Raw genomic sequence first — 13,043 nt, forward strand, 5'->3', positions numbered from 1 at the left:
AACAAATTCCATCTCTTTGCAAAGCTTGTAGAGTGAACACTATATAATCATAAGAAGTTCAATTGGATTCTTGTTGATGTAAGCTTCTCAGATTGGTACATGTATGCCAGCACATGCACACACTTCTATAAAATGTAAATAGCTTGTTTCCCTTCAAATATTGCAATATGGTAAAGGCTCAATGTGGAAGCATCTCACCTGTTTAGTATATGACGCCTTTCAGAGGTGGTCTCTTTGATTTCTCCAGAGGGACCTTCAGTACTGGTGCTAAAATTGCAAGGGAAGATTTGTCTGTTTACAAGACACTTAGAAGTTCAGCTTGAGCAAGTTCACACTATTAACTACTCGAAATCTCCACATGATCAACAAAAATGGCTACAAAATTTTCAGTCAATGCAGAAAAGAGACTCCTATAAAGTATCAACTCTACATTTTATTAACTGGACTTCATGAGTAAAACATAAGGTCAAGAAACAGAAATTTCAAAGTCTTCCAAAAAATAAAAATGCAAACACATGCAAAGCCTATCAGATTATCAACTGAGCATAGCAATAGAATGGGTCTCATGACTTGATATTCAAATCTGGGGGACAAGACTCGGAATTATTATGGGGCGTTCATAGAAAACAAGATTGAAAGAAATCATAATAAGAAGTCTGATGAAGCAAGTGGCACAAGACTAATTCAGAAGTAGTGGTCGTCTTGAGAAGAGGGAATGTAAGTCCTGCAGTGGCACAACCTATTTTATAGTTGATAGCTTCAACATCATTTAGTCACTCTATGTCATTGACCATTTGCACTAGTTTATCCTCCACAAGTTTTCTCGTATCTATCGTTAAGGTCATTGGTGTTAGTGGTGGGACTACTATGATTTTTTTTCATGACATTCCCACCAAAATTGTAATTCATTGTACTATAGCGAGAGAAATCAGGATCATCTCTACATTCAAATGCCCTCTTCTTTGCATAAATTCTATCTTCTCTCAATTCTTGAGTTCCACCTGATGTCTCCCAATCTAAGCACAATCATGCATGTCATCCCAAAGATTCTTTTGCTTCATGTCTCATGGAGATTCACCCTTGGAGGTATCTCCTTAAGCTCAGTTAAAGACATGCAATAGTAGTTTGCCAAGCTGCCCATTTTCCAATTGTGCCCACAATCATGGCCATGTTGTTGAGTTAAAAATGAATTGTAAACTGATCAGCTCTTTATTACAGACCCAAAACTCAAATAATTGAAGTTTCATATGCAATGCATAGTCCTAGAGAGTGTCAATGTCCCATAAGCCAAACCCTAATTTGGGAGGACCTATGAGAGTGCGCAAAATGAACACATGGAGAAAGGAAGAGAGAGACAGTAGGAAAAGGAAGAGACAGAAATCTGCACTGACTGAAGACGGATGCTGAATACAATAGTGTGGACTGATCAGTCCCTGCACACAGCCTGAGGTATCAGTGAGGGCACCAGATCAGGCTAAGAATCACAGCAGCGCCGGAGACAGAGGGGAATGTCAGAGACGAAGTGTGCTCCAAAATCCTGCAGAAGAATGAATGAATCTGCCAAGTGGGCAGGGGATATAAATAGCTGAAAATCCCCCCAAACTGGACGACCTGCATCTGGGGCCAAAAATGGGCCAACCTGCCAAGCTGCCACCACAAAATCTGATGACTGCAGTAAATGCGGTCCGACTGCACAACAATACTGCAGAAATGATGACGTGGCAATCCAGATGCTAATGTGACAGTACGAATGCTGATGTAGCAGTCTGGGCAGTCGTAGTGTGACAAGGGGCAGCAAAATGACTGAAAAACCTGAGGAACACACAGGGAATGCACACTAAACTATCATAGCTCCACTATCTCCCTCAGACTCTAACAGGAGCTCACAACCAGACTAATAAACCCTAAAATAGGCAGGACTAACACGCCCTCTCAAATCCTGGGAGTGTTTGAGAACCCAACAACCTTATGTGATGAAGCATGGAAGCCTTGGGTAAAGGCTTTGCGAAGAGATCTGCTATCTTGTCCTCCATGGGACAATAGCCTACCAATCACTCGGAATCCACAATCTGCTCTCGAACATAATGGTATTGAACCTCGATGTGCTTCATGCGAACATGAAACACAAGGTTCTTAGTCAAAGCTAGGGCACTCTAGTTGTTCATGCATAGTTGAGTGGGTCCACTCTAGGAAAAGCCAATCTCCACCAACATACAACAAAGCCACACTACCTCCATAGCAATTGAACTAAGGGCATGGTACTTTACCTCGGTAGAAGAAAGTGCCACTGTACGCTCCTTACTCCTCCACAAGGTAGCTCCTAATCCAAGGGAGAAAGCAAAACCTATAGTGGACCCCTCTCTCAAATCCATATTGCCTACCCAATCAAAGTCACTCCATCCATCAAAGAGTGGCCCCCTCTCCGTACATGATCCCATGTAAATAGCACAAAACGTGCAAAGCAGCTTGTCAGTGAGGTTGAGTAGGAGTAATCATGAAAGAAGACAGCAATGCCATTACAAAGGAAATATCCGGCCAAGTATGAATAAGCCAAATTAATAAGCTAACAAGGAAATTGTATCAGTTAACATCTAGAAGGGGATCACCGGCTGCCAATAACTTGGCTTGGGGTCCATGGGGCAAGAAATAGGCCAGTGGCACATAGCCATGCCAAACTCCAAAAGTAACTCGAAGATACACCTTTGCTGGGAAATGAAGATGCCTTGTGCCATCAGATAAATCTCCAAACCAAGGAAGAAGTGTCCCAAGATGTCATGTTGTACTCTTGTCAGAAAATCTCCCAAGTTCGATCAACCTTCTAAGAGTCACTCACTGTGATAATAAGGTCATCAACATAAAAAAGGACCAAACACACCTAACACCCTCAACCTTGTAATAAAGGTTGGATTCATGATCCAAATGATGGAAGCCACTCTATAAGAAGAAGTGATCAATCCTCTAGTATCAAGCTCAAGGAGCTTCCTTTAGGCCATAAAGGACCTTTCGCAATCTATAAATATGGTCCTTCTTCCCTTGCACAAGAAAACCAGAAGGCTATGGAACATAAATCTCCTCCTCCAAGACGCCTTCATGTACATTTGATAAACCGGCCAATGATGATGAGCAACTAGAGCCAAGATAGCTCAAAGAGTGGACATCCGAGCTGTAGGTGCAAAGGTCTCAAAAGTAATCCAAGCCAACCTACTAAGAAAATCCCTTGGCAACAAGCATTGCCTTACGCTTATCCAAGGATCCATTTGCAAGATACCTGGTCTTATCGACCCATTTAACACCAATTGCCTTCCTCTTCTTTGGACAAGAAACCAGTTTTCAATTCTAGTTCCGCTCAATAGAATCGAGCTAAGCCTACATAGCATTGCGCCAAACCTCCTGTGCAAGAGCCTCATCAACTACAATAGGCTCATAGTCCTAAAAAATCTATCACATAAGGGCATAGTTCATGCAAAGTAAACTATCTTGCTAAGCCTAAATTTGGGCTAATCTGCATGGTCCTAGAGACGTCTCACGAAACTGAGTAATCCCTAACTCTTGTTTGAGCTGCTAGTACCACCTAGGGATGGTGATAGACTCAACCTATTGCAAAGGAGACCAAGAGGCCTGCAATACTTGTAATGTATCTCTCTGTGGAAGGGACTCCCCTTCATTAAGGGAAGGTAAATCCTCCTCATCTGATGAAGAATGCTCCCCCTCTTACAACTCAATCCCCCCAAAAGAAAATTGAGGAGATGGGGAAGGGGTAGAAACACATGAAGACAAGGTAGAAGATAAAGAAGTTGTCAAGGGTCGAAGGGTTGAAGGACAAGGGGATGGGGTAGGAGAAAAAGGTATTGCAGACGAAGAACGTGTGCTAATGGGTAATTGGGAAGGAAGGGGAGGGGCTGATGGGTTGTGTGTGTGTGTGTGTGTTTTTTTTTTCTTTTGATGGCCCATAGGCGTCAGGAGTTGTTTTTTGGGGGTTGGGGTCAATCAATAACTGAGAATCACCTACAACAAAAGAACCATCAATCATAGCTTTCGAGGCCACACCCTCATCAAAGATCACATACCTACTCACCTTGATTGAGTCTTCTGGTTGTAGAGCCGATAGCCCTTTGTGGTCATGCTATAGCCCACGAAGATAAACTTCTTCAACTTGGGGTCTCAACTTTGCTCCCTCCTTTCTTCTTGTCCACATAGATGCGAAAATGGGATATGGAATGCTTCTTCTCAAAGAAAGCCTCATAGGGAGTCATATCCTTCAATACCGAAGTAGGGGACCTCTAGCAGATGTGTACCGTGATAGCCACAGCCTCACCCCAAAGAGAATGGGGGAGACTCCTATGCTCCAACATCGATCAGGCCATTTCAAGCATGGTCCGATTGGCATGCTCCACCAAACCATTCTTGAATGGTGTGTTCAAATGGAAGTACTCATCCCTGCAAAACTGAGAAAATATATTAGAACCAAACTGGCCGCCGTGGTCTACTCATACACAGTGAACTTTGAAAGTGATTTGTGTCTTCGCAAACACCTTCCACTTGCAAAAGTGGGAGTATGTCTTGCTCTTATACTCCAAAAAGTAGGGCCACACAATTAGCTAAAGTCATCAACAATTAGAATGGGATACTTAGCCTTCCCAAGGGAGGTCATGCCCATAGGTCCACAAAGGTTGGTGTGAACCAAACTCAAGCGGATGTTGAAGCCATCCGAGTAGCAACCAGTGGATGAAACTGCCTATGTTACCTACCTCTCAAGCAACCGGGACATAGAGTGTGAACAAGAGGGCAATCTGAAAGTCACTCCACCATCTTCTTCTGAGAAGTCCATTTAAATACCTATAACGAGCATGCCAAAGCAGTCCAAGCTCCTATGAAAACTACGCACCAAGGACCATGAGTAGGTAAAGTCCACCCTCTTGTGTATTTGTCCAAAGAGCAACTTTGGTAGATGCATGCTCCATAGTGACTGCATCCTGGGTGAAAATGACTTGTGTCTAACTATGTAAGACTATAAATAGACAAGAGATTAAATTCCAAATCTGGTACAGAAAGGACTTTGGCCAAAGAAATATGCCAATCCAACAATAGGAGAATGGTCCTCGCTCCTCATACACGGATAGAAGAGTTGTCACCAATGGCAAATCCCCCTCTAGATCTCATGTCCTAAAGCTAATCTTGGCAATAAGTCGTGTGGGAGGAGGCCTCACTATCCACAAGTCAAGGCTTCTCCTCACAAGAAGATGCAATAGCTATATCATCCATCTTAAACAAGAATACAAAGACACACTCAGTGGTAGTGTGTGTAGCCTTTGAATCCTCAACCCCCCCCTCCCCCTTTGGCTTCAAATGGAGGTACTTCTGCCAATACTTCTCCAAACGAGTGCCCCTATCACGATGGGGCACTTAGGCTGCTTCTTGGAATCCTTTGAATCATCCTTCTTGTCCTCCTATTTCATAGCCTTGGGCTTCTTCTTCTTCCCTCCCCCCGAACCTACTGTAAAAGCCTTCGTGGAGCCGAATCCACTGGCACCTATATCTCTGAGCTGCTCATCATGCTCCAAGTGAAACCAGCCTTCCTTCTTGGAATGGGTGGTGATAACCTGATTTAAGAGTTAATTACAGCAATAAATAAATGCACATAAAATGAAATACACACTTTACCATAACATTCTTGGACAATAGACACCCTGTTGGCCCCAAAATTGGCACCCCTAGCAGTATTTCTTTAGCTTTCATTCAATTGGAAGGAGTACAACTCGAGATTCTTCAATCTCCTCCTGCTAACCAATTGCTCTTGCTGTCAAAAATGACTAGCAAGCCTTTTGGGTCATTTGCCCCTTGATTCACCCAGGACTTCTTCTCCAATTTGACCCTTGGTTTGCCAAATGCTGCCCCAAATCAACTTGGGATGGTGTAACGTGTCCCCTAGTATCATCCAGGACACGTCTTAGCAGTCCATCGGAAAGGATGTCTAGAAGCTCCACCCGACACTCCCATGGAATGTTACGGGTTTTGCGATCTAGTTCTTCCCGCGTCTGCCACGTAGCGGAAGTATCCTGGCCGTTTCCACTTAGGATCGACCGGAATTAGGGTTTTCCTAATGGGTCACTAGCTAACAGCAACTAGCGTCAGACCCGAGCGAACTACTTTACGCAGAAACGCCAGGTCCGAAGCGGATTCACGCTGCACTTGGTTCAAGGAGAATGGGAAACGAGAGGGATGCAAAGCTCAACCTCTCTGCCATAAGGCATAGTCCCATTCCGTTCCCCTAAAACAACGTAAATCGGGTAAGACGTAACTCTAGGTCATCGTTCTCGTTATTCTTTTTGATGATGATGATCATTCCGCTGTCTTTCGAGATTTATGAGAAAAGTTCCCGGCTAACCGGGACCACCCAACCGTAGGACGGACCCATGGTCCATCCTCCGCACTTTCCTCAATTTGTTTTAGTTATGTAATTATCTAACACATGAATTTGACATATAACAATCAGCTTCTTTAATTAATCTTGTTTAAGCACTGGTTCCTTCACGTAATCTTATCACGTGACATATAAAAACAATATCAAGCAAGTTCTTTCAACATCTCATCATTCTATCTTTGAATTACAAGAAGTTCCGCCCGTAGGCTTATCCATAATCTGCCCGGAGGCTAACAAGTAATCTCCAGGGATCACTATTCCAAGCTTCCGCCCGTCAACTAGTATACGGGCTTCGGGATCCAATCCGAGTCGCGTTAGCCCCTTGTGCAGGACCCGGAAGGCGAGGGATTTACGGCCAGAGCCCCCCCGGCACCCAAGCGTCCTCCTGCTCCAAGTAGAACTCAACGGCGAGACCTCTCGCGGCGGGTTCGGTCCACGTTCCCGGCACGGTAAAACAACCCCCTTGGTTAGGGTCAGGCAGGCAGTCGGGGGTAACTGAAGCTGCCTCTCCCTTCAGGCTTTTAACCTGAAGTATAGATACTTATTTAATTTGTAATTCATAAATCAAACAGAGCTCTAAAATCTCTAGCAAGCACAAACATTTCCATTAACCAACCCAGTTGTATGGCAAACTGCTAAAGAAGTGTTCTTTCCTTTTTGAGTGTATCAGCAGTCGTTCTTAAGATGTCTTGTAACTTGGCAAGATCCCTTATATTCGGATGTAGGGTATACCTAGTTTGGTTTACCCTAAGGTACCTTAGATATGCTAGTTCCTATTTTACAACTTTTCTTATTTTGAAGGATATCCAAAAACTACGTCTTTTTGCAAGATAACTTGCGTAAGGATCTGTCGTCTTTGAAAAGGGTTTTTCCATTTCTTTTTGTGAATCAATCACAAAATGATTTCATATATGTTGCGCAAGTCAGATGATGGAATAATCTATTTAGACTCCTTAATCTGACGTATGTCAGGCCTAGGGTTTCTTTATTTGAGAACCTTAGGGACGACCCTAATTTCTTATCTTTATGAGTTTATTATCCTTGCAGTAAGGTAAGTAGTCCAGTGTTTTAGGGTATGAATGTTTCTATGTTTAGATTGGTCCGGTTATATTTTGGAAAGATTGGTTTGGTCAGCTTTAGGAAGGTAATCTTACTCGTCTTGTTATAGTTTTACTATCTTTGATTACTTTCTCAATCAATACAGTTTAATTTGGCATATAGCATAATGTCATGATGATACAAAGAGTGACGATACTCCTAAATACCTAGCTAAGGAATTGGTGAATACACACTTTATTTGTTCCAAGTCCTCAATTTGCAGGGGAAAAAATGTTAATAAAGTATCATCCAGCAATTCCCCATTACATTTTCTTTCCAAATGATTTCGTATGTCTAATTTTTATACTTGTTAATTTCTAACTTTTAACTTCCGTTTTCTTTAAGATAAACTCATGCCAATTAACAACAGTTGCCTTGCAACTAGCAAAGATAACTCTCTAGTAATTTGAGCATTGAAAGAAACTTTTCATGAATTTAGCCATTTTGCCATGATCCGTTGCGAAAAGAATAAGACTAATGGAGCAAGATATAATTTCTTCATTTTAGGACTATAATACTATAGTAAATGGATAGTATTGCCTATTATTTTATAATGCTTGATGCAATTTGAGGGAAGCTAATTTGAATACATTGTCATTCATAAGCTAACTCCTTCGTTAGAATTAATTCGAACAAATATATATATTTCCTTGATAATTTTTTTTTGCATGATTGACTAAAACCCGAATTAGCATCAAGAAGACAACCTGGCTTTGAGGTGAGATATCCACATGGATACCGGGAGATGACCCTCCCGCGGCTACGCCTTGGACTTTCTTAGGAGGCATCGCAAGTGTGGTCCGTCGAACGTGGAAGCAACTTTACAACTTCTCCTTAGAACTCCACCGTCGCTCCTTGCACCGTTCGTCAAAGTAGTTTTTGGAAGGTTTCCCTCCTTGAATTCGGGAATTGAAAAGGGTATTTTTAGAAACTTTTACAACTAAGACCCATTGAAGCCATGGGGAAGGCTTAATGGTCTTTGTAGGCTCGCACGAACGGAAATAACAAGGTGTGGAGAGGACACAAGGTGTAGGAGAGCTTTAAGGAAAAATAATAGCCGTAAAGATTATAAGTAAGGGTCTAAGAGCCCTTAGGTCAACTTGGAGAAAAAGGGCTTATGGGGGCTTACACATGGGGGAGGGTGAAAGGTTTTTGATGCCAAGGTAAAGGCTTAAGGGGTAATCACGGGAGAAGTGGTTTTAAGAGGCCACAGGAAGAGTGATTCCAAAGCCAAGGGGATAGGTCTTTTAGGGATTATACACAGGTAAAGAAGTAATAAGACCCTTAAGGCCTTTGTGCTCGGGGGGAAAAGTGACTCCAAGTGAAAGAAAAGGGCTTTAGTACGAGGGTGAAAGGGGATTTAAGGGATTTTTAAATCCCGGCGGAGGGGGTTCTAATACCCATGGAAAAGGGTTTTGGATATGGGGGTTAAAAGGGTCTTCATAACGTACAAGGAGGGGGTGAAAATTTTTGAAATCCAGGGGAAAGGGTTTTAGCACGGGGGAGGGAAAATGAAAGGGGCTTAAGGGATTTTAACCCCGGAAAAAAAAAATAACAAAGGGGGTAGTAAGGTATAGGAAGGGGGTTTAAAGAGGCCCCCCCCCTTTGGAAGCTTCCAAGCTTCCAGAAGCTTTGGGGGGGGGTGGTTATGGTCGTCCGACCTGACCGGGGGGGGATTTGGAGGCGGCTCGTATCAGCTGCCCTGGCGGCCAATCAACAGCGTCCCGTCCCCTCCTTCTTCACAGCGATACGAACTTCAGCAAGGTGTCGATTCTCCTCACGGTCTCCCCCCCCAGCCTTCTCTGTCCTCCGGCCCCTCCCCTCCCCTCGTTTAAATAGTGGAGGGAGGGGGATCTTCTCCTTCTGCGTGTCAACACGCATGCCCTCCCTCCCTCCACAAGCTCCACCAAGGAGCTTCGTAAACTCCTTCTATTCCCCTCCCCCCTCCAGCTCGTCAGTCGGCTGATTTTGTTGTGGGCTTACCCCAAGTCCAAGGAGGATACAATTCCATTATGGTTGTAGTTGACATGCTTACTAAGGTTGCACACCTGATTCCAGTAAAGACAAACTATAAAGCCTCCGACATTGCAAGATTGTTTATCAAGGAGATATTCAAACTACATGGGTTACCTAGAAGAATCATTAGCGATCGCGATTCTCTCTTCACATCACACTTCTGGAGAGCTATCTTTGAAGCTATTGGGACTCAACTCTGTTTTAGCACCGCCTACCATCCCCAAACGGATGGACAAACAAAGCGAGTGAATCAAATCATTGAGGATATGCTTAGGGCATACTGTTGTCGAGAACCGAAGTGGTGGATTCAATACTTGCCGTTAGTTGAATTTGCCTACAATGCTTCTTACCAGCAGAGCATTCAAATGACCCCTTTCCAGGCATTGTATGGTCATGATTGTCGAAGTCCCCTAAACTTTTCTGATCCAACCCTAAGAGTTGAAGCTTCAAGACAAATGTTGGATGACATGGATGATCAAATAAGGTCAATAAGACAAGACATACAAGCAGCCAAGGATAGACAAAAGGCATATGCAGATTTGAAACGTCAAGAAAGAGTCTTCAAAGAAGGAGACATGGTCTTCATTCGAGTACGCCCTAAAAAGAGTTCTCTATCCCTAGGAGAATGCAAGAAGCTAAGTCCAAGTTTCGATGCTCCATCATGGTATCATGTATGGGCCATCTTGATCACATTGCGATTCTTCCGCTCCAAGATGCCATTCTCCTGAGGGGTATTTGTATTGGCAAACTCGTGGTGAATATCATGATCTGCACAAAAACGAGCAAACTCATTAGAAACAAATTATTTGCCCTTATCTGATCGTAAGGTCTGTTAGCAGTCATGTTTGTCATGCCTTGTCATCTCTTGCTTGTGGCCTAGGACCCAATGCTTATAAATTGCAACTCCCTGAGAACCTAAAGGTTCATAATGTATTACATATCAGTCTATTAAAAAAATATATACCCAATCCTAATCATGTACTTAATGACCAACAAATTGTAATGCCTAGCCAAGGAGTCCTTGAACTAAAGCCAGAAAGGATCTTAGATGTTAGGGAAAGACATTTAAGATCTAGAACCTTGAAAGAATGCCTTGTCCAGTGGAAAGATTATCCCCAAGAGGATGCCACTTGGATAGATGAAGGCACTCTCAACCATCAATATCCCCAGTTTATCTCGAGATGAGGACATCTCGATTCCTCCAAGGGGGAGAGAATGTAAAAGTCCGCATGAAAATAATTGATTGGGCTTTTTGAAATTTTTTTACTGTAACGTGTCCCCTAGTATCATCCAGGACACGTCTTAGCAGTCCATCGGAAAGGATGTCTAGAAGCTCCACCCGACACTCCCATGGAATGTTACGGGTTTTGCGATCTAGTTCTTCCCGCGTCTGCCACGTAGCGGAAGTATCCTGGCCGTTTCCACTTAGGATCGACCGGAATTAGGGTTTTCCTAATGGGTCACTAGCTAACAGCAACTAGCGTCAGACCCGAGCGAACTACTTTACGCAGAAACGCCAGGTCCGAAGCGGATTCACGCTGCACTTGGTTCAAGGAGAATGGGAAACGAGAGGGATGCAAAGCTCAACCTCTCTGCCATAAGGCATAGTCCCATTCCGTTCCCCTAAAACAACGTAAATCGGGTAAGACGTAACTCTAGGTCATCGTTCTCGTTATTCTTTTTGATGATAATGATCATTCCGCTGTCTTTCGAGATTTATGAGAAAAGTTCCCGGCTAACCGGGACCACCCAACCGTAGGACGGACCCATGGTCCATCCTCCGCACTTTCCTCGATTTGTTTTAGTTATGTAATTATCTAACACATTAATTTGACATATAACAATCAGCTTCTTTAATTAATCTTGTTTAAGCACTGGTTCCTTCACGTAATCTTATCACGTGACATATAAAAACAATATCAAGCAAGTTCTTTCAACATCTCATCATTCTATCTTTAAATTACAAGAAGTTCCGCCCGTAGGCTTATCCATAATCTGCCCGGAGGCTAACAAGTAATCTCCAGGGATCACTATTCCAAGCTTCCGCCCGTCAACTAGTATACGGGCTTCGGGATCCAATCCGAGTCGCGTTAGCCCCTTGTGCAGGACCCGGAAGGCGAGGGATTTACGGCCAGAGCCCCCCCGGCACCCAAGCGTCCTCCTGCTCCAAGTAGAACTCAACGGCGAGACCTCTCGCGGCGGGTTCGGTCCACGTTCCCGGCACGGTAAAACAACCCCCTTGGTTAGGGTCAGGCAGGCAGTCGGGGGTAACTGAAGCTGCCTCTCCCTTCAGGCTTTTAACCTGAAGTATAGATACTTATTTAATTTGTAATTCATAAATCAAACAGAGCTCTAAAATCTCTAGCAAGCACAAACATTTCCATTAACCAACCCAGTTGTATGATTCTCCTCACGGTCTCCCCCCCCAGCCTTCTCTGTCCTCCGGCCCCTCCCCTCCCCTCGTTTAAATAGTGGAGGGAGGGGGATCTTCTCCTTCTGCGTATCAACACGCATGCCCTCCCTCCCTCCACAAGCTCCACCAAGAGCTCCACCAAGGAGCTTCGTAAACTCCTTCTATTCCCCTTCCCCCTCCAGCTCGTCAGTCGGCTGGAGGGATAAGGGGGGGAAATAAAATAAAATTTTTATAAAAAAAATTTCAAAAAGCCCAATCAATTATTTTCATGCGGACTTTTACAGATGGGATGGCTCCTAAATTCCCTTGATAATCTTCAATTATCAGCTGCTGATTTCAGTTCCTTGAGCCTTCAATCTCTAGCACGGATCCCAAGGTGGCTACTAAACCCTAATTTCTGCTGTAAATTAGGGTTTACTACAGAAATTACAAATCAGCCCACCAAAAATGGCTGAAATCTCCTCCAAATGGCTGAAAATTGTTGAGAATGGCTGAGCATAGGCTAAAGGAGATGAGAGAATGCTGTAGAGAGAGAAAATTTTGAGATTTGTCGCGAAGAACTTATCAAAATCAGCTGCTGCCCTACTGTACCAGCCCCAAACGGATGCACCAACAACAATAGGAGCATCAGAGACTGTGATCTTCAAGAGAATGTGCATTAGCAGCAATTGCCAACTTCCCAAGGTCAAGAATATGCAATCTCCATCACCAAAATGGTCTCCAATGGCTGGGAAATGGCCCCAAAAGTTGGCAGCAACAGTCCAACACCTCTTCCCAACAGCTCCAAAATGAGAAAACGAGATTTCCCTCTCCCTTCAGCCCTATTTAGCCTTTCCCCCACTTGCATGGGAAAGTTTTGCCAAGTGGCAACTTTCTTAATCCATTTTCAACCATTTCCAGTCATTTAATTAATTTTCAGAATTAATTAATTCTGAAAATTAATTCAGCCCTTAATCCATGCCTGGAAAATTGGCCTTGCCCATCCAAAAATTAATTAGCTAGGCCATTTGCAGCCCAAAGTGGTCCCATGCATTAATTGACCGTTGGACAAGCATTAATCCATTAATTAATACCTAGTTCCTAGTGTCACCACTG

At 43.6% G+C, this 13,043-nt stretch overlaps 1 protein-coding gene across 1 annotated transcript in view; it reads right to left on the reverse strand.

Moving 5' to 3' along the window:
• Positions 1-13,043, reverse strand: part of SDHAF2 (succinate dehydrogenase assembly factor) — a 53,963-nt gene that overhangs the window by 16,638 nt on the left and 24,282 nt on the right. Inside the window, exon 4 of the mRNA XM_087666342.1 lies at positions 199-291. Within this exon, the coding sequence (XP_087522468.1) occupies positions 199-291 (93 nt within the window). The remainder of the gene's footprint in view (positions 1-198; positions 292-13,043) is intronic.

This window comes from Lygodium microphyllum, chromosome 25 (assembly GCF_053477565.2).
Source record: "Lygodium microphyllum isolate KBCC chromosome 25, Lygodium_microphyllum_v1.1.10, whole genome shotgun sequence".
NCBI classification, from domain to species: domain Eukaryota; kingdom Viridiplantae; phylum Streptophyta; class Polypodiopsida; order Schizaeales; family Lygodiaceae; genus Lygodium; species Lygodium microphyllum.